The following is a 25,092-nucleotide window of genomic DNA, read 5'->3' on the forward strand; positions in this document are numbered from 1 at the left end:
CAACTGATAATAGATGCAGAGGTAACATATCAAGCTAAAACTAAACAAAGGTCACTTCACTACGCACACATTGATTGCCGAAATGCTTTTGATAGTGTACCCCACTCATGGTTACTACAAATATTGGAAATATACAAAGTACATCCTAAATTGATACAGTTCCTAAACATAGTAATGAAAAATCGGAAAACCACACTTAATATCCAAACAAATTCAAATAATATCACATCACAGCCAATACAGATTAAGTGTGGAATATACCAAGGAGACTCATTAAGTCCTTTCTGGTTCTGCCTTGCTCTGAACCCACTATCCAACATGCTAAATAATACAAATTATGGATACAATATTGCTGGAACATACCAACACAAAATCACGCATTTACTATACATGATTGATCCAAAACTACTGGCAGCAACAAATCAGCAACTCAACCAATTACTAAAGATAACAGAAGTATTCAGCAATGTTATAAATATGTCTTTTGGAACAGACAAATGTAAGAAAAATAGCATAGTCAAGGGGAAACACACTTAACAAGATGATTACATATTGGATAACCACAGCGACTGCATAGAACCGATGGAAAAAACAGATGCCTATAAATATCTACGATACAGACAAAAAATAGGAATAGATAATACAAATATTAAAGAAGAACTAAAAGAAAAATATAGACAAAGACTAACAAAAATACTGAAAACAGAATTGACAGCAAGAAACAGGACAAAAGCTATAAATACTTATGCTATACCAATATTGACCTACTCATTTGGAGTAGTGAAATGGATTAACACAGACCTAGAAGCACTCAATACACTTACATGATCACAATGCCACAAATATAGAATACATCACATACATTCAGCAACAGACAGATTCACATTAAGCAGAAAGGAAGGAGGAAGGGGATTTATCGACATAAAAAACCTACATTATGGACAGGTAGACAATTTAAGAAAATTCTTTATAGAACGAGCAGAAACTAGCAAAATACACAAAGCAGTTGCTCATATAAATACATCGGCTACACCATTGCAATTTCATAACCACTTCTACAACCCTTTAGATCACGTAACATCAACAGATACAAAGAAAGTAAATTGTGAAAAGAAAACACTACATGGCAAGCACCCATATCATCTAACACAGCCACACATCGATCAAGATGGATCCAACACATGGCTAAGAAAAGGCAATATATTCAGTGAGATGGAAGGATTCATGATTACAATATAGGATCAAACAATAAACACCAGATATTACAGTGAGCATATTATTATAGATCCCAATACCACAATAGATAAATGCAGACTTTGCAAACAACAAATAGAAACAGTAGATCACATCACAAGCGGATGTACAATACTAGCAAATACAGAATACCCCAGAAGACATGACAATGTAGCAAAAAAATACATCAACAACGTGCCATACAACATAAACTAATAAAACAACACGTTCCCACATACAAGTATGCACCACAAAATGTACTGGAGAATGATGAATACAAATTATACTGGAACAGAACCATTATAACAGATAAAACAACACCACATAACAAACCTGACATCATACTCACCAATAAAAAGAAGAAATTAACACAACTAATCGAAATATCCATACCCAATACAACAAATATACAAAATAAAACAGGAGAAAAAATTGAAAAATACGTCCAACTGACTGAGGAAGTCAAGGACATGTGTCATCAGCATAAAGTTGACATTATACCGATTATACTATCAACTACAGGAGTCATACCACACAATATCCACCAGTACATCAACGCAATACAGCTACATCCAAACGTATATATAGAACTACAGAAATCTGTAATTATTGGTACATGTTCAATTACCCGAAAGTTCCTAAATGCAATGTAACACATACCGTACAGTTAAAAGGAAGTCACGCTTGATCAAAGTCCACGTCACTTTCCATTTTTGACCAGATATAACGTCTGAGAAGAGAAAGATGAAATAATAATAATACAATTTAACTTTTATGTGAAATATAAAAACGTAAAAAATATATTTTATATTAAATATTTTTATATAGAAGTTGAACAATAACAACAACAACAATTATTATTATTATTATTATTATTATTATTATTATTATTATTATTATTGGTGTTTGGCCTTAAAGAGCGCAGTTGGACTAAACTACATGGCCAATTCCTTTTGCTGCCTTCTTTGGTACTCAAACTTCCCTCATTCGCACGGTGTGTTTCTGTTTCCGGTACCCTGTCCGTTCTTCTTGTCGGCTTCGTGTCTTTGGCTTCATCTTGATTGCCTTTTTGGTTGCCCATATTTCTTTCATCTACCGGCTGTGATCTTGCTTGTGTTCTTCAGTCCATTTTATGCCTGTTCATTTGTCACGGTGTATCTCATGTAGTTTGCTTTTCTTAATGATATTTCTGAATTTTATTCTGTCATTTATTGTGTCTGCTGTTATGTTGAGTTGGTTCAGGTTGTCTTTTTTTGCCTCTGCCACCCATTTGTTGTTTCTAGTGGTTACCCAGTCAAAGATCTGTTTGGTCAGTCTGCGTGATGGCATTCTGTATAGGTGTCCACAGAATTGTAGTCTGTGTTTTTTAATCCTTTCTGTGATTGTCTGCGTATGTTTGTATAGTTCCTCTGTAGTTTCTTGATCCATATTCCATTGTTGTTAGCTGTGCCAAATATTTTCCTAAGTATTTTCCATTCTACTTTTTCTAGATGTCATACGTGTATGCTCTAGGATTAGTGTGGTCTCTGCTGCATACAGTGCCTCAGGGAGCACCACCATGTTGTAGTGGTGTAATTTGGCTATTTGTGAGACAGACTTCTTTTTGTAATGATTCCACACTACTTTGTGTGCCTTGTCCAGTTTAGTTTTTCTTTCTTTGTTTGAGTCTCTGTTATGTCCGCTCATTTGTAGTGTTTCACTGAGGTATTTGAAGTTTGCCATTTTGTAAATCATGCCATGCTTTGTGTTCAGAGATGACAGTTTCTTTGTGCTCATAAACTGTGTTTTTTCATAAGAGATCTGTAGTCCAGCTCTGGAAGCGATTTTGTGTAGTTTTTCAATAGCACCTTTTGTTTAGTTTATATCTTTCGTGACAATTGCCATATCGTCTGGAAAAGCCATTCATTTAATCTGTAGGTTTCCTAGGGTTATCCCCTGTTGTGATGTTTCCCATTCTTTTATTACTTTATCTAACACTAGATTGAAGAGGAGAGGTGAGAGGCCATCGCCGTGTCAAACACCTGTGCAAATTTCTAAGGGCTCTGATAGTTCACCACAGAACTTTACTTTAGTGGTTGTGTTGCTCAAGGTCTGCTCTATTATAGTCCGTGTTTTGTTGTCTACTTTGTATTCTGCTAGAATTTTGAAGAGAGTTTTCTGGTTGATAGAGTCGTATGCCTTTTTGAAGTCGACAAAGGTAATGATCAAGTTCTGTTTGTGTTGTAAAATCATTTTCAGGTTCCAAATTTGTTCTGCACAAGACCACCCTTTATGGAAGCCTGCTCGGTATTCCCCAATCAAGTGGTCGGTCTGGAATTCTAGTCTGTTTAGTAAAGCTTTAGAGAGGATCTTCTATGTGACCGGTAGTAGGAATATTCCTCTGTAGTTGTTCGGGTCAGTCTTGTCACCTTTTTTGTGTAGTGGGTGTATCAGGGCAGTTTTCCAGTCATCAGGAATTTTCATGGTCTTCCAGATATCTTCCAAGATCCTGTGGATGTCTTTGGTGAGTTCTGGGTCTTGTAACTTCCAGATTTCCACGATGATGCTGTCTTCTCCTGGTGCTCTATGATTCTTGAGTGACTTGATTATTTCTTTAACTTCTTTTAGAGTTGGAGGTTCACTATCTGGATTGTACGTGCTCGTTTCTGTCATCATTTCTTCCATAGGGGTGTCCAGGTTGAGGAGTTTTTCAAAGTACTTTGCCAGAATGTCACAATTGTTTTTGGTATTGGTTTCTAGGATTCCATCCGGTCTTCTGAAGCACAAGTTGGGTGGTTGATATCCAGTCATATTTTCTCTGAACGTTATGTAGAAGTTTCTTGTATTGTTCTTCGTGACATCCGATTCGATCTCCGTCAGTCGCCGTTTATCATACTGTCGTTTTTCACTGCGAATGATTTTGCTTGATTGTTTCTGTGTTTTTAGGAAGTTCATCCGATTCTCTTGGGATTTATGGCTACTAAATTTTTTCCATGGGCTGATTCGTTGGTCAATAGTTTGGTCACGTGTGTGGTTCCATCAACGGTGTTTCCTCGTGCATGGTGCTTGTGCTAGTTTCATGGCCTCTCGGATTCTTCCTGAAAGTTGTTTCGAGTCTGTCATTTTCTCCATTTTAATTTTTTCTAGTATTTTTGTCTGGTTTAAAGTAAGGTATTCTGGATCTGTCTAACAGTTTTATTCTCCTGGAGCTTTTTTTGGGGCAAAAGACGAATCCTGATCTGTAGTAGGTGCTGGTCTGAGTCAAAGTCGCCTTTACGTGTGTCTATGTTCAAAATTTCTTTTTGTGAGTCTTTCTGGACTATTACGTGGTCGATTTGTAGTTCTTGCTTTCCACTGGGAATTTCCATGTGGTAAGTTTCCGTGTTGGTTTCTTGAATTTTGTTGACATAATGGTGAGGTCGTGGCTTTAGCAAAAGTCTATCAGGTGTTTTCCATTTTTGTTTGTGTCCTTGTGTGGAGTATGTTTTCCTGTGGTATGTCTGTATATCTTTTCTTTTCAGAGTTTAGCGTTGAAATTATTATTATTATTATTATTATTATTATTATTATTATTATTATTATTATTATTATTCCTAAGGGTCAACAGCCCGGTGCGAGTCTTTCAATTGGATGCCTCTTCAGCAGCTTGTGTGTCCCTAACCTGCCTCAGTAGTCCAATTGGGCACAGGGAAACTACAGTTTAACATGGAATCCAAGCCATGTGCCATTTATGATGAGTCTTAAAACCAGCAAGAGGAAAATACGTGGTTAAAGGCAGACTAAAAAAGTCTGTGGCCCAACATGAATTTGATCCTTGGATCTTTCGGTTTTGAGGCACACACTTTACAGCTAGAACATGTGATTCCCCTCTCCACTCTATAGAACCATTAAAACTACCAAATTTTAATTGAAAAGTTTTAATTTTATGTAATAACTGTTTGTATTGTAGGTTAGAAATCTTCAGCTATTTAAAGCACTAAGTAGAAAGTGAGAGAATTAGCAAGAAGTTTCTGCACTCAGCTTATTTCTCAGTCTTTATTGTTGGTTGTTCTCTTCTTATGGCAGTTATAGTTTGATGATTACTTCATGCAGAAAGCTGCAAAGAGATGTCTGGGTTTGGTTTATGTGTATATCATATCAGTAAAACTATGAAGAAGGAAAATTTATTTCAGATTTTCTGCAGTTTCCACAATTTAACACACCTCTTGTCAAGTACTGCCAACTTGCAACTTTCTCATGCCGAAATGTATCACACACTTCCTGTGTGGGCAAGAACAGTGATACAATAATTGGAATACAGAGAGATGTTTACTTGATTGATGTGATCAGTGTCCTTGACCAGAGGGTTAAAATTCATTAATACTCCATTAAACCAAAAAAGAAATACAATGTTTTATTGATTTTATCTTTTAACAATTATGGAAAACAATACATATGATTATAATTTTAAATCTGAATATTCATGGATTCACAACTGAGCAAAACTGTGAAGTGCATTGAAAATACAAAAACAATTATGTCTCTTATAAAATAATTATCTTATGCCACCTCCATGCTTCGTCAGCGTACATCTGCATCAATATTATAGAAATATACAATTTGCAATTTTGATCTGTTTGGATTACAGTGAATCAGGTTCTTTGATACCTTACTTGTCAAAGAAAGGTGAATTGACCACTTCCATTGCAACCACAAGGACTGTGTTCCAGTTATTAGGGTTTTGTTCTGTTTCATTCAGGGTAACAGGAAGAATGATTGCTTAAACATCACAGTGCAAGCTATAATTATTCTAATTTAGTGAGAGCAATACGTAAGAGGTTTTAGTATGTTCCTAGAATCCTCACTTAAAGCTGATTCTTCAAACTTCGTAAGTAGGCTTTCTTGGGGTAGTTTGTGTCTATCTTGAAACATCTGACATTTCAGTTTTTTCAGCATCTCCTCGATACTCTTCCATGGGTTAGACAAATCTGTGATCATTAATGCTGATTTTCTAGGTATATATTTAATGTGACGTTTGTATATGTTTAATGTAGCCGTTTGGTCCTATTTGGTATGGGCCCCACACACTTGAGCAATTTTATAGTGTGGATCATGCAAGGGTTTTGTAAGCAGTCTCCTTTGCAGACTGACTGCATTTCCCGAGTTTTCTACCAATGAAACAAAGTTTGCCACCTGCCTTTACTATCCTTACAAATTATTACACCATATTTGTATGAGTTGCCAGATAAAAATTGTAACTCATTGATATTGTAGTCATACAACAGCATATGTTTTCTTTTTGAACATTAAAAGCAAGTCACCACTTTGAAATCATATTGAGATCTATCTGAATACTTATGCAGTTGTAATCAGAAAATAATTTATAATAGATAACTTGTCAGTGTCTGAGGTTACTATTAATATTGTCTGCAATATCATTAATATAAAAGATGAACAGCAAGAATCACAACAAACTTCCCTGGGGCACATCTGAAGTTACTTCATCTGTCAGTGATTCTCCATCTGAGGTAACATGCTGTCTTTGCTACCAAGAAATCTTCAGTCCAATCACAAATTTCACATGATACCCCACATTATTGTATTTGAGATGATAAGTACATGTGTGGTGCTTTTGAAAAATAAAGAAATACAGGATCTACCCTACTGCTTTGATCTGTGGTTTTCAGCACGTCATGTTTGAGAAGTGTGAGTTAGGTTTCGCATGAGTAATTTTTTCCAAAATCCATAGTTGCTAGTATGGAGGAAATCATTGTGTTAAAATTTCCTCATCACATTAGAGCTCAGAGTACAATCTCAGACCGAGCGAGGTGGCGCAGTGGTTCTACACTGGACTCGTATTCGGGAAGATGACGATTGAATCCCGCGTCCGGCCATCCTGATTTAGGTTTTCTGTGATTTCCCTAAATTAATCCAGGCAAATGCTGGGATGGTTCCTCTGAAAGGGCACGGCCGGCTTCCTTCCCCATCCTTCCCTAATACGATGAGACCGATGACCACACTGTCTGGTCTCCTTTCCCAAACCAACCAACTGACAGTCTCAGATTTTACAACAAACGTCAAGGATACTGGCCCGAGTTCTACGATCACTTCTGCTGCCCTTCTTATAGACGGATGTGACTTGTGTTTTCTTCCAATTATTAGACATGATTTTTGTTCAGTGTATCTACAGCATATTATTGTTAAAAGAAGGGCTAACTTGGCCTCAAATTCAGTATAGAATGTGATAAATGTTCTGCTGGGTCTGAAACTTTATTCAGTTTTAAAGATTTCAGCTGCTGCTCAGTGACACTGTCACTAACACATGTATCACTCATTTTTGCAGCGATGGTGAACCAAAATGGAGCTGTACTCCTGGATTTTCCATTGTCCAAGAACATTTGAAAGTGAAGTTCAACATTTCTGCTTTTGTCTTGATATCTTCAATTTCAGTTTGTTTTGTCCACGATTGTCTAGTGTAACATTCCTGTTCTTGTGCAAGATGTAGAAGGAATTAACCTCAAAAATCCTAGTTTTATGAGAGTGTGCTGAAATGTAATACCTCCAAATTTTTCATGTGAAAGATCTTAGTTCTGTAAATTAAAAAAAAAAAAATGTTACCAGCATTCTACATCGTCATTCTTTTTAGCTCATATTTATTTCTCAACATAGTCACGCTGGTGACAAACACATTTCTCTCGAGGATAGACCACTTTGTTGAGACAGTCACTGCAGAATGTTTGACATTGTTGACAGGATCACAACCTCACCTCTGGTTGGACAACCTCATCGCTATCAGAGAGAAGTCCTTGAAGGTATTCTTGTTTTGGAAACAGGTGAAAATTGGATGGGGCCAAGTCTGGGCTGTATGCAGGATATTGATGACTGTGAACTAAAGGCATCAGATTGTTGCAGCATTTGTATGTCATCTGGCATTGTCGTGTAGGAGGAGAGGGTGCTCCATGTGTGGTTACAAACTCAGATACGGCACTCTGTTTTTCACGCAACAACATAGTCCCCCCCCCCCCCCCCCCACCCCCAGGGGGACCAGGTGTTAGAATAGGCCCGAGGTATTCCTGCCTGTTGTACGAGGTGACTGAAAGGAGTTTCGTACATTTTGGCCTTTATGTGATGGCTTCCAGTGGAGTTTGAACTCCATTTTTAAAAATTTTCCCGAATAGTGAGCCAATTGTGGAATGGTACCTTACATGGCGCATTGTGTCCATCGTACATTGAGATCTTTAATCTACTTTCTCGTTGTCGCATTGCAGTCCTCCCCATTCTCCATCTCTTGGGCAAGTACACCTTCCTGGGTGTGTTTTCCACCGTGCACTATACAGTGTCGATTTCTGCATTGACGATGAACATGGACTTCTTTGCACCTGATATCCAGCACGGTAGCTAGTACATTGTGGTGGGGCCGCCATGTACCCTGTTGGTTGTAGCCCCCTGACCACACAGGGATCGCTCTGCTGATGCTGCGCCATTAACTCCTCACATTTGACAAGGGGTAGATCCCCATCTCCCTGGAACATTGGGACTCCTGGCAATGGCCATCCTGCCAGTTGGGCTTTGCTGCTGCTGGGTGTCACCCACGGGGATGGCCCCTGGTCGGAGTGGGTGGCATAACAGTGCATGACATGCAATGAAGCGTAGTCCATCATCTCTTGCTGATGGTGAAACACCAGCAGTCTCTAATCGATCACGAGCTGAATTCGACACACAGAAGTATGACCCCAAATCATCCCCGCCCCCTCCTGGCCACACCATGGGAGGAATGTCAGGCTAAGGATGGCAGCCGATCTTATTCGCCCCGGTACCTTGTATGTTCCAATGCTGATGGGGAATCTTTCATGATGATGAAGCCTCAGTTTTTTGCTGAGCATTTAGAGCACAAGTTCGGTGAGGTGGAGGTCTTATCCAAAATGAGATCTGGGTCAGTCTTGATCAAAACAACATCCTCTGCCCAGCCACGGGAGTTACTCGCTTGTGACAACCTGGGGGATGTTTCTGTAACCATCATGCCCCATAAGAGCTTAAATTTGGTCCAGGGTATCATACTTCACAGATACCTTCTTTTGCAGTCTGACAATGAGCTGCACGCCAGTTTAGGGCGATGAGGTGTACATTTCGTCCGGCATGTCCACCAGGGTCTGAAGGATAATCAGGTTGCTACCGGTGCCTTCATCTTGGCCTTTGAGGGTGATACATTGCCAGAGAAGGTCAAGGTGATAGTTTACCGGTGTGATGTAAGGCCGTATATCCCTCCCCCGATGCGGTGCTTTACGTGCTGGAAGTTCAGCCATATGTCTTATCATTGTACTTCGAGAGTCACATGCCGACACTGTGGATGCCCATCACATCCCAATATGCCATGTGCCCTGCCTCCCATCTGTGTCAACTGTGGAGAGCACCATTCGCCTTGCTCGCCTGACTGCAGGATTCTCCAGAAAGGAAAATCGTGGAGTAAAAGACCCTGGACCGACTGACCTACACTGAGGCTAAGAGAAAATGTGAATGCCTGCATCTTGTGCGTATGTCATTGTCTTATGCCGCCCCTACAACAGTTCGGAAAACTACACCTGCACCCTTGATGGCGGGGGGGCATTTCCCTCCCTGTTGCTCCTGCACCACCTACTTCTGGAGCAACACCCCCCCTCCCCCCAAACCATCCGGGACATCCGTCCCCACTTCTAAGCCGGAGAAGCATAAGTCTTCTACAGCTTCTCTCACTAGGAAGGGGTCCCTTGGGTCACTCCCTTCCCAGGTTTCTTCTAGTGGGAAAGACGACACCTGCCATTGGCTGAAGAGCCCAAAAGCAGCTGGTCGTAGGGCTCCACATTCGTCCTCAGTCCTTGAGACTGAGCCAGTGAAGTACTCCCAGCCAGGGAAACCCAAGGAGTAGTGAGAGAAATCCAAAAAGAAAACCCCCAAGACCAAGGAAATTGCAGTGGTACCCACACCACTGCTACCTACTAGCTCGGCGGCTGAGGATGGGGTGATTTTGGCATCTGCTGAGGACCTAGATTTTGCCATACCCTCATACACAATGGACAAAGACAGCTCAGGCAATAAATCGGTGGCAGCAGGTGACTCTGAGGCATAAACTGCCTCATTGAATGTTCCACGCCTTCCCAGTATCACGATGTCATCCTCCAGTGGAATTGCGGTGGTTTTTTCCATCACCTGGCTGAGCTACGGAAACTGTTAAGCTTTACATCTGCTATCTGCATTGCCCTCCAAGAAACATGGTTCCCAGCAATGCGATCCCCTGCCCTCCGCAACTATAAGTGATATTACAGGAACCATAGCGAGTATAATCAAGTGTCAGGTGGAGTTTGAGTTTATGTCCTAAACTCGGTCTGTCTGTGAACAAGTGCCCCTTCAAACCCCTCTTGAAGCTGTGGCTGTCTGGATAAGGATGACGCAGGAAATGACTGTCTGCAATGCATATCTTCCTCCAGATGGTGCACTACCCCTGAATGTATTAGCTGCACTGATTGATCAACTCCCTAAACCTTTCCTATTTCTGGGAGATTTTAATGCCCATAACCCCTTGTGGGGTGGTAGAGGCAGAGATGTCGAAACTTTAGTGTCACAATTTGAACTCTGCCTCTTAAATACTGGGGCCGCCACATATTTCAGTGTGGTTCATGGTAGTTACTCGGCCATTGATTTGTCAATTTACAGCCCAGGACTTCTCCCATCTATCCACTGGAGAGCACATGATGACCTGTGTGGTAGTGACCACTTCCCCATCTTCCTGTTAGGCACACGTACACCTGCCCAGATGGGCTTTGAACAAGGCGGATTGGGAAGCTTTCACCTCTGCTGTCACCGTAGAATCTCCCCCACACGGTAACATCAATGTGATGGTTGAGCAGGTGACTAGCACAATTGATTCTGTGGCAGAAGACACAATCTCTCACTCTTTAGGCTGCTCGAGGCGTAAGGCAGTCCCTTGGTGGCTGCCGGAAGTCACTGAAGCCATTAAGGAGCGTTAGCGAGCTCTACAACGTCATAAGCGGCACCCTTCCCTGGTTCACCTCATAGCTTTTAAACAGCTCCATGCCCATGTTCGCTAACGTATTAAACAATGGAAGGAGGTGTGTTGGGAGAGACACGTCTCTACCATCGGGTGCCACATGTCGCCTTCCCAAGTCTGGACAAAGATCAAACGTCTTTTCAGGTACCAGTCCCCAACAGCTGTACCCAGTGTTACCATAAATGACGAGGTATGTACCAACACAAATGCGATTGCTGAGCACTTTGTTCGAGCCTCAGCGTTCGAGAATTATCCCCGAGCCTTTTGCACACTCAAACAGTGGCTGGAAGGGAACATCCTTTCATTCACTAAACACTGCGCTGAATCCTATAACTCCCCATTTACAGAGTGGAAGCTCGTCAGTTCCCTTGCACATTGCCCCAACGCAGCTCCTATGCCTGGTCACATCCACAGCCAGACGATTAAACATCTCTCATCTGACTACAAGCGACATCTTATCACCATCTTCAACTGGCTCTGGTCCAATGGCATCTTTCCATCACAATGGTGGAAGAGCACCATTATTCCGGTGCTAAAACACTGTAAAAAACCACTTGATGTGGATAGCTATCATCCCGTCAGCCTCACCAACGTTCTTTATAAGCTGCTGGAATGTGTGGTATGTCGGCGGTTGGGTTGGGTCCTGGAGTCACTTGGCATGTTGGCTCCTTGTCAGGGTGGCTTCCGCTAGGGTCGCTCTACCACAGGTAATCTTGTGTCCATAGAGTCTGCCATCCAAACAGCCTTTTCCAGATAGCAACACGTGATTGCTGTCTCATACGACATGACTTGGTGACATCATATCCTTGCCACATTATATGAGTGGGGTCTCCAGGGACCACTCCGGATTTTTATCCAAAACTTCCTGTCGCTCTGTATGTTCCGTGTCTAAGTTGGTGACTCCCATAGTTCCGTGCATATTCAGGAGAATGCAGTCCCACGGGGCTCTGTATTGAGTGTCTCTCTATTTTTAGTGGCCATTAACTGTCTAGCAGCAAATGTCGGGCCCTCCATATTACCTTCTCTGTATGCAGACGACTTCTGCATTTCGTACTGCTGCTACAGTACTGTTGATGCTGAGCGGTGCCTCCAGGGAGCCGTCCACAAGGTGCAGTCATTGGCTCTAGCCCCCGGCTTCCAATTTTCAGCCACAAAGTCGTGTGTCGTGCACTTCTGTCGGCGTCGTACAGTTCATCCGGAACCCGCACTTCACCTTAATGACGATCCACTCACTGTAGTGGATACATATCAATTTCTGGTGGAGGCTGGTGTCCCTCCACAGCAGATCAGACATGGGCAACTGCTCGCCAGCTATGCAACACACGTTCATAGTTCCCCTGAGCATTCGAATTACCGTCTCCTTTTCCCATCTCCTGCATCGGCAGCCCAGATCGGGGCTAACGATTGTGGTTTGCATGCGGTCCCTTCTCTCCAAACTGGACTCCTTCCCTTTACTACCTCTACTTGCGGTCCGGTCCGTTCACGTACGCCTCCATGGTGTACGCCTCGCCACAGCTTTGTCTGGACGTTTTGCATGGCCCTAAGGACTCTGTTAACCCCGCCGCTCTCCGCTGTTAGTTCCTCTCGATTCTTGTCGTGTTCCGGAGCTCTGTAGTGGTTAGCACCGACAGCGTAGGCTTTGCATATGTTCATGAAGGACTTATTGAGCAGCACTCTTTGCCAGTTAGCTGCAGTGTTTTCACTGCAGAGGTGGCAGCCATATCCCGTGCTCTTGAGTACATCTGCTCATGCCCTGGTGAGTCATTTCTCCTGTGTACTGACTCATTGAGCAGCCCCCATTGAGATCTCTGGGTGGGGACTACTCAAGAGGACATCATTATGAGGAGAAAGAAAGCTGGCATTCTACGGATCAGAGCAGGGAATGTCAGATCACTTAATTGGGCAGGTAGGCTAGAAAATTTAAAAAGGGAAATGGGTAGGTTAAAGTTAGATATAGTGGGAATTAGTGAAGTTCAGTGGCAGGAGGAACAAGACTTTTGATCAGGTGAATACAGGGTTATAAATACAAAATCAAATAGGTGTAATGCAGGAGTAGGTTTAACAATGAATAGGAAAATAGGAATGCGGGTAAGCTACTGCAAACAGCATAGTGAATGCATTATTGTGGCCAAGATAGACACGAAGCCCATGCCTACTACACTAGTACAAGTTTATATGCCAACTAGCTCTGCAGATGATGAAGAAATTCATGAAATGTGTGATGAGATAAAAGAAATTATTCAGGTAGTGAAGGGAGACGGAAATTTAATAGTCATGGGTGACTCGAATTTGATCGTAGGAAAAGGAAGAGAAGGAAACGTAGTAGGTGAATATGGTTTGAGGGTAAGAAACGAAAGAGGAAGCCGCCTGGTAGAATTTTACACAAAGCACAACTTAATCATAGCTAACACTCGATTCAAGAATCGTAAAAGAAGGTTGTGTACATGGAAGAAGCCTGGAGATACTAGAAGGTATCAGATAGATTATATAATGGTAAAACAGAGATTTAGGAATCTGGTTTTAAATTTAAGACATTTCCAGGGGCAGATGTGGACTCTGGCCACAATCTATTGGTTATGACCTGTAGATTAAAACTGAAGAAACTGCAAAAAGGTGGGAATTTGAGGAGATGGGATCTGGATAAACTGAAAGAACCAGAGGTTACAGAGAGATTTAGGGAGAGCATAAGGGAACAATTGACAGGAATGGGGGAAAGAAATAAAGTAGGAGAAGAATGGGTAGCTTTGAGGGATGAAGTGGTGAAGGCAGCAGAAGATCAAGTTGGTAAAAAGGTGAGGGCAAGTAGAAATCCTTGGGTAACAGAAGAAATATTGAATTTAATTGATGAAAGGAGAAAATATAAAAATGCAGTAAATGAAGCAGGCAAAAAGGAATAGAAACGTCTCAAAAATGAGGTCCACAGGAAGTGCAAAAGGCTAAGCAGGCATGGATAGAGGACAAATGCAAGGATGTAGAGGCTCATCTCACTAGGGGTAAGATAGATACTCCCTACAGGAAAATTAAAGAGACCTTTGCAGAAAAGAGAACCACTTGTATTAATATCAAGAGCTCAGATGGAAACCCAGTTATAACCAAAGAAGGGAAAGCAGAAAGGTGGAATGAGTATATAGAGGATCTATACAGGGGCAATGTTCTTGAGGACAATATTATGGAAATGGAAGAGGATGTAGATGAAGATGAAATGGGAGATATGATACTGCGTGAAGAGTTTGACAGAGCACTGAAAGACCTTAATCGAACCAAGGCCCCGGGAGTAGATAACATTCCATTAGAACTACTGACAGCCTTGGGAGAGCCAATCCTGACAAAGCTCTACCATCTGGTGAACAAGATGAATGAGGCAGGTGAAATACCCTCAGACTTCAAGAAGAATATAATAATTCCAATTCCAAAGAAAGCAGGTGTTGACAGATGTGAAAATTACTGAACTATCAGTTTCATAAGTCCAGGCTGAAAAATACTAATGCGAATTCTTTACAGACAAATGGAAAAACTGGTAGAAGCTGACCTAGGGGAAGATCAGTTTGGATTCCATAGAAATATTGGAACATGTGAGGCAATACTGACCCTATGACTTACCTTAGAAGAAAGATTAAGGAAAGGCACACCTACATTTCTAGCGTTTGTAGACTTAGAGAAAGCTTTTGACAATGTTACTGGAATACTCTCTTTGAAATTCTAAAGGTGGCAGGGGTAAAATTACAATTTGTACAGAAACCAGATGGCAGGGATAAGAGCCGAGGGACATGAAAGGGAAGCAGTGGTTGGGAAGGGAATGAGACAGGGTTGTAGCCTCTCCCTGATGTTATTCAATCTGTATATTGAGCAAGCAGTAAAGGAAACAAAAGAAAAATTAAGAGTAGGTATTAAAATCCATGGAGAAGGAGTAAAAACTTTGAGGTTTGCGAATGACGTAATTCTGTCAGGCAGCAAAGGACTTGGAAGAGCAGTTGAATGGAATGGACAGTATCTTGAGGATAATGGAATGTAGTCGAATTAGATTAGGAAATGAGACACTTAAAGTAGTAAAGGAGTTTGCTATTTGGGGAGCAAAATAACTGATGATGGTCGAAGTAGAGAGGATATGAAATGTAAACTGGCAATGGCAAGGAAAGTGTTTCTGAAGAAGAGAAAGTTGTTAACATTGAGTATAGATTTAAGTGCCAGGAAGTCTTTTCTGAAAGTATTTGTATGGAATGTAGCCATGTATGGAAGTGAAACATGGACGATAAATAGTTGGACAAGAAGAGAATAGAAGCTTTCAAAATGTGGTGCTACAGAAGAATGCTGGAGATTAGATGGGTTGATCACATAACTAATGAAGAGGTATTGAGTAGAATTGGGGAGAAGAGGAGCTTGTGGCACAACTTGACTAGAAGAAGGGATCGGTTGGTAGGACATGTTCTGACACGTCAAGGGATCACCAATTTAGTATTGGAGGGCTGAGTGGAGGGTAGAAATCGTAGAGGGAGACCAAGAGATGAATACACTAAGCAGATTCAGAAGGATGTAGGTTGCAGCAGGTACTGGGAGATGAAGTTCTTGCACAGGATAGAGTAGCATTGAGAGCTGCATCAAACCAGTCTCAGGACTTGAAACAACAACACGGCTCCGCATTGGCCATAGGTGACTAATGCATGGTTACCTACTCTGTTGCGAGGACCCAACTCAGTGTCGCTGTGGCTCCCAAATGACAGTCATCCACCTCTTGCTGGACTGCCCACTTTTAGCCGCTCTGGGGCAGACTTTTAACTTTCCCAGCACCCTGCCTACACTTTTGGGCGACAATGACTCCACAGCAGCTTTAGTTTTACGTTTTATCTGTGAGAGTTGGGTTTATACTTCTATGTAAGTTTTAGCGCATGTCATTTGTCATGCCATGCCCTCCAACCTAGTGCTTTTAGGGTGGAGGTTTAAATGTGTTGCAGTGTAGCTGGCTTTCCCTTTTTATTCTCGTGGTTGTCCAGTCACTGTAATCTGCTTTCATGTTTCACTCTCTTCTGTTTCTAGTGTCTCTGTTGTTTTCTTGTCCTCTTTTGTTCCTTTTAGTGTTTGTTGCCTTCCCTTCGTTCTTGTGGCTTTTCCTTTCTTTCCGTTTTGTGTTATATATTTCGTCCGTTTTATTCTCACACTTGTGGCATGGTTTTATTAGGAACAAGGGACCGATGACCTCGTAGTTTGGTCCCTTTTCATGCCTTTAAACCAACCAACCAACCAACCAACCTACCAAAATAGTTACTTTGGACACCGCCATATCATGCGCTAAGATTCACAACGTGCTAGTGATAGACAGTTGCAGCTTTTCAGTAAAGTTTAGATTCCATTGCTCTAGTTACCATCTGAGGCAGATTGTTAATCATATCATTCTTTGAACAAGAAAATGTTACTCTTAATGCTTTGCTTAGCTTGTAGAATTGTCCTTCATTGTAATTCACAGAGGGTAACTTCTTTAAAATGAAAAATATCACATCACTTGTCTGATAATTTCATTTATTCAATATTCAATCCTGCTTGCTGCCATTAACAAGTTTTTTCAACTGGTACTGTAGGGGACTCATGACCATAGATGTTAAGTCCAATAGTGCTCGGAGCCAACTGGTACTGTATCCACCTGCTTTCTTCATGTGACATAAACAACTACCAACTCCCTTATTCTCTCTCTCTCTCTCTCTCTCTCTCTCTCTCTCTCTCTCTCTCTCTCTCTCGTACGTCCTACCCTGCGACCTCTTTCATTTTGTTATGCATCTGCTGACTCGTCCAGTGAAAGACCTACCTCAAACTACCCTGCTACTCCCTCCTTGGCCCGAGCATCCTTTCCTACCCACTTCCCACCTCCTTGTATTCAGGCAACTGTTTACAACAATAGAAATTTAATAATTTTTCTTTCATGTGTTTATGTGCCATGCACCTGTCCTCTGTAAGTAAATGGTTCCCTTTCTGTTATTTTATGTAGTTCTTCACTTTGGAATTTCCATTATTATTATATTCAAATGCAAATTTTGGAAATACTGTTGTTACACAAAACTAATAAGTGCACAAATTACAAGTATTTTCAAAAAATGAAATATTATAACTTACAATAAAGTTGCAATGTGTTTTCTCACTATAACACATTTGCTTTTAGATACAGGTATGCTAATATTGCTATAGGCATCGAAGCACTAAAATAAAAACTTCTTAAAATACTGAACTGCAAATAGTATCATCCAAACTATTGATGTAGATAACCTGGACACCAGTTCAGTAGAGACACATTTCTCATGTGCAACAATCACTCTCACATATACACCCCCTTCTTCCCTCCCCCATTTTGATCTCAGTGTGGGCACTATTTTCCCTCTGGAATATTTTATTCAAGAGGATGCCATCAAATTAAAGCCATACACTGCAGGTTTCCAGGAAATGTTATGACTATAGCTGTCCTTGCTTTCCAGCACTCACGGTACCATAATAGCGAGCACGTATGTTAAAATCCTGTTGCCCCTACATCTATTGAAAAGGCTTCTGTCCCTCTTTATAGGCAATATGTTAGTTTGATGTCCTTATAGATGCCCCTTTGATGTTGTTGCTCCTACAAAAAGTAGTGTGTTTAATTGAGCAATACAAGCCACTCTACCATGAACTACCGTGATGTAACAATTAAATAATGTTTTGTTGATTGGATATTGCAATTACTTCTAATTATTTAATTTCTGCATTATATTTGTATTCTTGTTATCAAGGTATTGTAATAAGTGCTTGCCTAATTTCCATTTTTATCTCATGACTAATATTTCACTTGATTTATTTTATATAGGAAGGATGTAAATCAAATGAAAATCAGAGCTGGTGAATGGGATACACAAACGAAAAATGAAATTTATCCTCATCAGGATAGAAGAGTAAAGGAGATCATTGTTCATGAAAATTACCATGCAGGAGCTCTTTACAATGATGTAGCTCTTCTTTTGCTTCAAGAACCTGTAGATTTGGCAGAGAATGTAGATGTGGTGTGTCTGCCTGACAGAAACACTGTTGTCAACAGTTCACATTGTTTTGCGAGTGGTTGGGGAAAAGATGTGTTTGGTAAGAGAATACAATAAAATATGACATACATGTTACATGATTTTTTGCTATTGAACATTCTAAAATTGGCACAATCAACAGAAAACTACTACTTCTAACACTTGGAAGCACAGGCTGTAATGTTTTCCATTGTGCTTTACACTGATGATAACCAAAGTTAATTGTGACAGTAACATATATTAAAGTTGTGAGTCTAAATTTCTAACTGTACGTTTCCTCTTTGTGTTCTTCTACTTTGGCACTAATGCTCAAATCTTTTTCACCTCCCTGACCACATGATTACCTGTACCACCCTCAGTTCGCCTTTACTTGCTTTTAATGACTTGCCCTGTACTCATTATCCATTTTTCTCTTTCTAGAGAAAAGTTGCCACAAGAACAATTTTATAAAGATTTTTCTTCACTGTGGTTTTTTACAGGAAAGGAAGGAAAATACCAAGTAATATTGAAAAAAGTTGAACTGCCCATTGTGCAACACCACACTTGTCAAGAAGCACTTCGGCGAACTAGATTGGGCCCTTACTACAAGTTAGACAAGTCGTTCATTTGTGCTGGTGGACTGGCAGGCCGTGATACATGCAAGGTGAGGCATTGCTCTCTTGCTACAAATATGGAAAGGCGATGCCACTTTATAATATTTAAAAACAAGTAACAGTTCTAACAGAGAACAGTAATAGTGATAAAAATCTCTACAGGGTACTAAATCAATTATAAATCCCTTCATTGAGCAATAAACATAGTCTGTTTTCAAATGTGGTATATTCATTGTTTATAAGTACCTGTTCTCGCAATATGCACTGCAATGCCATTATAATAACTTGAAGCATCCACAATGTAGCTATTACTGGTATAGAGGGTTTTTTAGATATATATTTTCTACATCTACATCTATATTCTGTAAACCACTATGAGGTATACGGCAGAGGGTATGTCCCAGTGTACCAGTTATTAAGGTTTCTTCCTGTTCCATTCACATGAGGAGTGCAGAAAGAATGATTGTTTGCATGCCACTGTGTGTGTGTGTGTGTGTGTGTGTGTGTGTGTGTGTGTGTGTGTGTGTGTGTGTAGTAATTATTCTAATCTTATTTTCATGATACCTATGTGCGTGACACGTAGGGAGTTCTAATTTATTCCTAGAGTCATCATTTGAAGACGGTTCTTGAAACTTTGTTAATAGACTTTCTTGGGTTTGTTTACGTCTATTGTAACAAGTCTTCCAGTTCAATTCCTTCAGTATATCTGCAACACACATGCCCACGGTTCAAACCAACCTTTGACCAATTGTACTGCCCTTCTCTGTATACATTCAATATCCTCTATTAGTCCTATTTGGTATGGGTCCCACACACTCAAGCAATGTTCTGGAGCTGGACACACGAGTGATTTGTAAGTAATCTCCTTTGTAGACTGATTGCAGTTCCCCAGTATTCTACCAATAAACCAAAGTCTTCCACCAGCTTTACCTATGACTGGAGCTATAGGTCATTCCATTCCATTTCAATCCCTACAAAGTGTTACATCCATGTATTTGTATGAGTTGGCCAAGTCCAGAAATGACTCGTTGATATTATAGTCATAGGATGTTACATTTTCAAATTTTGTGAAGTGCAAAGTTTTACATGTCGGAACATTTAAAGCAAGTTGCCAGTCTCTGCACCAATTTGAAATCATTTCAAAATCCGACTGAATATTTATGCAGCTTCTTTCAGATTGTACTTTGTTATAGTTAGCTGCATCATCTTCAAAAAGCCTGATTTTACTATTAACATTATCTGTAAGGTCAATAATATACAACATGAACAGTAAGTGTCCCAACACACTTCCTTGGGCACACTTCAAGTTACTTCTACATCTGATGATGGCTCTTCATCCCAGATAACATGATATGTCCTCCCTAGCAAAAAGTTCAGTCAAGTCACAAATTTCACTTGATACACCATATGATCATACTTTTGACAATAAATGTAGGTGTGATACTGAGCCAAATGCTTTTTGGAAGTCAAGAAACACTGCATCTACGTGATTGCCTTTATCTAAAGCTTTCATTATGTCATGTGAGAAAATGCAAGTTGCGTTTCACATGATCAGTGTTTTCTAAATCCGTGCTGGTTGGCATGGAAGATGTCATTCTGTTCAAGATACCTCATTATGTTTGAACTCAGAATGTGTTCTAAGTTTCTACAACAAATTGATGTCAAGAATATTGGACAATAGTTTCGTGGACCACTTCTGCTACCTTTCTTGTAGATGGGTGTGACCTGTGCTTCTTGCAAGAACTGGTCACAGTTTTTTGTTTGATTATCTACTATAGGTTATAGTTAGAAGAGAGGCTAACTAAGGTGCCAGTTCAATATAGAATCCGACAGGGATTCCATCTGGCCCTGGAGGTTTGTTCAGTTTTAATGATCTGCAGCTTTGTTCAGTGTTAATGATTTCAGCTGTTTGTCAAAACCACTGACAGTAATACTCATTTCATTCATCTTTTCAGTGGTATGGAAATTAAATTGGGTCATTTCTCCTTTATTTTCCTTTGTAATGGAACATTTGAAAATGGAATTAATCATTTCAACTTTTGCTTTGCTATCCTCAATTTCAGTTCCTGTGTCATTTGCTAGGGATTGAACGCTAACTTTGGTAGCACTAACAGACTTTAAACATGATCAGAATTTCTTTGGGTTCTCTGAAAGATCACTTGACAATATTCTGCTGTGGCAGTCATTGAAGGCATCACACATTGCTCTCTTGACAGACACATGCATTTCATTCATAGCCCCACACTTTGTTTTACACCTAGTGTGCAGTAATCCGTGTTTCTGTAGAGGTTTCTTTACAGTGACTGTATGCCATAGAGGTTTCCTCCCATTATGAACTGTTCTGATGGGTACATATGTATCCAGTGCATGGTCAGTTATTCTTTTAAACTTGAGCCTGAGTTCCTCTACATGCTCCTGGCCTGTACTGAAAGTTTCTAGTTCCTCATTGAGATATGACACTACTTATCTTTTATATAGTTTACTGAACATATATATCTTTCTGCTTATTTTCTCTGTCCTTTGTACTTCGGTAACCATTTTTGCCACAACTGTGTCATGACCACTGAAACGTTGTGAACATCCTCAAAGATAGGAGGTCTCTTTGTTGCCATTAGATCCAGTATATTTCCATGATGGGTGTCTCCTAACTATCTGTTGTACATAGTCTTCACGGAAGTCATTGAGTAAAGTTTAACAGGATGTCTTACGATGCCCACCGATGATTACAGTGTGATTGGGGAACTTATGTACAAGTGAACTAAAGTTTCCTCTAAAGTTTTTGGTTACATCACAAGATGAGTCTGTTGAACGATAGAAGGATCCAATTACCATTCTATGCCTACCACTAATACTGAGTATTGCCCAAACAGTCTCAGATGCAGCTTCAATTTCTACCTCAGTGGATATGAGTTTCTTGCCTACTGGAACAAATACACCACCTCCATTTCCCATTTGCCTATCTTTTTGATTTACATTTTAATTTTTCTGATAAAATCTCACTGCTATCAATTTCAAGTTTCAACCAGCTTTCTGTACCTAGTATTTTGAGAGCTTCACTGCTTTTCATGAGCACTTTAAACTCTGGCACTTTATTGTGTGAATGCTTCAGCAGTCCACCATTAATATTTTATTACTCTCATCTGTAGGAGGAATTTCTTTCGATCTTACATTGATACTTATGGGTTTCCTACAGCTGTCGTTATATGGATTGGATGGAAAGTCCCTTGATGTAAACGACCCTTTTGTGCAGAGCACATCTGACCCATTTATTAGCTTGTCACAGAACTTTTAAAGGCTCTGGTTCAGTCCTTTCACTCAACTCAGAACAAAAGGGCCATGATCAGTTCTGGGAACAATGCTGTAAATTAGTTGAAACTCCATGCAGAAGGTTGGTCTTTTCAAACTTCTCTGCAAGTCTCTGCAATGACCCACGAATGATTTTGGAGCCCAGATGACAGGCATCATTTGTTCCAACACGTGCCACAATCTGCATTTGGTTGCACCCTGTTCCCTCAGTGCTGCTGGAATAGCCTCTTCAACGTGTTGAACTGATGATGATTAATAGACCCCTATCCTTTTGTGCTTGCTTCCTCCTGACCCCAGACAAAACAGATGAAGTGAGACCTACAATTTCAGTTTCAGCAAAAGGCAGCACTTCAGGCATGTTGGTTAAGGGATTGGTACAACACCATGAGTCCTTTTTGGTCCAGGTCCACCCTTTACAGGAAGCCTAGATCTACCATTGAAACACCACTCGCAGTCAAGTGGATGAGTAATGACAGATCCTGTACTTTCTGCAGAGGAGACGGGATCCACAGGACAGATAGTGCTTGGGGTATCTCTGGTACAGGTATCACAGGTACTCGAATCCTGGGAGCTCTTCCAACACACCAGTTTGCAGCATCTGCCAATCATTTGACAGTAGTCAGGGTGATTTCCAGCCGCTTGTGAATATCAACCAACTCATCCTGTGTTTGAAAGCAGCATTCACAGTGGGACTGCATTTTCGGTGGTGCAATGTATTACAGGGCAGTGAACAAATAACTTTAAATTAAACGTGCTGATTATCTTTTAATCTGTTGAGCTAAAAAGTGGGTAATTTCCTAGAAGATATGAAGCATACACAAAATGAGATTTTATTAAGGCACACAAAAACCTTTGGTAAAAACTGCTAGTTTCCTAAAACATTTTGAGGTTAATCGTAGTTGTCAGCAAACTCAAAAACAGAGTTAATTTACAGAGAATGCAGAGAATATATAGATCTACTACTCTTTAAGAGAAGACTAGATGTAACACTATATGTTAGTTTTGCTACAAATTGCTAGATTATACAAAAGACAATGGAATCGTCTGTAAATTTCCAAAAATGCAAGTCCACTTGCATTGATACACAGTAAAGTTCAGGGGTGATGCATTCTTTGGTAGAACTGTGAATCACAAATGCTGATTTGCTATGAAATAAATTACGTATCCAATTTTGTTACATATTATCTTGACTAATGAAGATTCTTAAAAAGAAAGCCAAGGGTGATTACAAAATGTTCTCAACAAACAGTCCAGTTGTCTCTTACAAGGGAATGGCCTGACTGTCGAAATCTGCTGTAATTCTTTTGTTATTCATGCATATTGTCATTTAAAATCCATATGCTAAATTTCAGTTGTCGAAACACACTGAAAATTACCTAAAACTGAAGCAAATATATGTCCTGTCTTGGCACTTCAGATTAAGAAATGACACTAGCTACTGTTAGGGTGAACGAGGTATGCACGATGGTGAAGTGAACCAGAGTTTCATTTCTTGCAACTATTTATTTTAATTTCTAATATTTATACAGTGCAGACATGTGGCTAGAATCACTTAAACACTTGCAGATGACTAATCAAGCAATATCATGGAAACTGGAGATGGTTATAATCATACTGAATCATCACAAGAGGTAGACTATTTATTCAAATTGACAAAAATATTGTCTATTGGGGTAAAACTGAGTCTAACTGCAAAGGTATCTGGGCATAAGTAACTGACCTTGACAACTTAATAATTGAATGTTTTTACTAGCCACCCAATTTTGCGGCAACATTCAAAGAAAGTGCATGCTCAGTAGCACAGAAATACGCTGAGCATGCAATGTTAATTGGACAGATGCCACTTTAACCTACCAGGTATAGCCTGAAACAGCTCGGTTTCATTGAAAAGTTATATGGAGCACTTTCTACAATACCTGTCTTGAGCAACTAGTTCGACAACCCACATGCAGTGGAAATAATTCTAGACTTTATAGCTACATAAAGACCTGCTCTTGACAGTGTCAGTATTGAGGTGAAGGTTGGAGAACACAATGGCATTATTGCCATTATGCTTACTAAAGTTAATAAATCCATCAAGAAGACTAGGAAAGTTTTCATGGTAGAGAAGAGTGATCACTTAGTTCCAGTATGATGGATGTAGAGGGATTATGCACAGAGTTCAAAATGACTGTAAATAGCGTTTTGAAGAAGTATGTGTCAAATAACTGAATTAAAGATGGAAGAGAATCACAATGGTTTAATAACAGAAAGTCAGAAAATGCTGAGAAAATAGAGGTTGTTGCACTTTGAGTCAAAAAAAAAAGAAAACAATACAGAAATGCTGACAGGCCAAATCTAGTAGAAGCTTGAGTGTGTGTAAAATAATTAATGTGTAAAGTGCACAGCCATTTGTAACTATTACTTCTTTCCCATATATATGTGTATAGAGGAAAAACAAATAACTTATTTGAAGTTTCTACAGACAAAAACATCAGAGAATTGGGAAACATGCAAAATAGAGAGATATTGTGGAAAAAATTGTGTGCATAGCATGCCAAGATTCCTGGGACTTGTTCATAAGTGTCTTAGAACATGACATACACAGTAGACAGCAATGGGCATAAAAGGTCATGAAAGTGCTGAACAAGGAAGAAAAAGACACTGCCTCACTGAACATTATAAACAATACACAATGTGAAGTACACAGAAGGCCAAAGATGACACTGGAGAAAGTATGTATAATGAAACAGTAGATCAGTTACCATGGTGGAACTAAAAGAGGCTTTGAAAGGCATGAAGAATAGAAAAGCTACTGGAACAGATGGAATAAATGCAGAACTAATTAAATATGGAGGATTATCAGTAGATAAGACCTTTAAAATTAATTAATAAATAAATGTTGGATGAACTGCAAGATTCCATACCCATGTAATACATCAGAAGTAATCTCTCT

General features: G+C 40.1%; 1 protein-coding gene across 8 annotated transcripts in view; it reads left to right on the forward strand.

The window, feature by feature from the left end:
* The window catches only part of LOC126279126 (phenoloxidase-activating factor 2), a 238,063-nt gene that overhangs the window by 194,791 nt on the left and 18,180 nt on the right, over positions 1–25,092 (forward strand). For 6 of the 8 annotated variants that reach the window (XM_049979612.1, XM_049979615.1, XM_049979616.1 and 3 more), the window contains 2 exons: positions 18,051–18,319; positions 18,738–18,901. In XM_049979612.1, the coding sequence (XP_049835569.1) occupies positions 18,051–18,319; positions 18,738–18,901 (433 nt within the window). The remainder of the gene's footprint in view (positions 1–18,050; positions 18,320–18,737; positions 18,902–25,092) is intronic. The other 2 variants (XM_049979609.1, XM_049979613.1) reach the window with 1 other exon arrangement.

Source organism: Schistocerca gregaria, chromosome 6, assembly GCF_023897955.1.
Source record: "Schistocerca gregaria isolate iqSchGreg1 chromosome 6, iqSchGreg1.2, whole genome shotgun sequence".
In the NCBI taxonomy this organism is placed as follows: domain Eukaryota; kingdom Metazoa; phylum Arthropoda; class Insecta; order Orthoptera; family Acrididae; genus Schistocerca; species Schistocerca gregaria.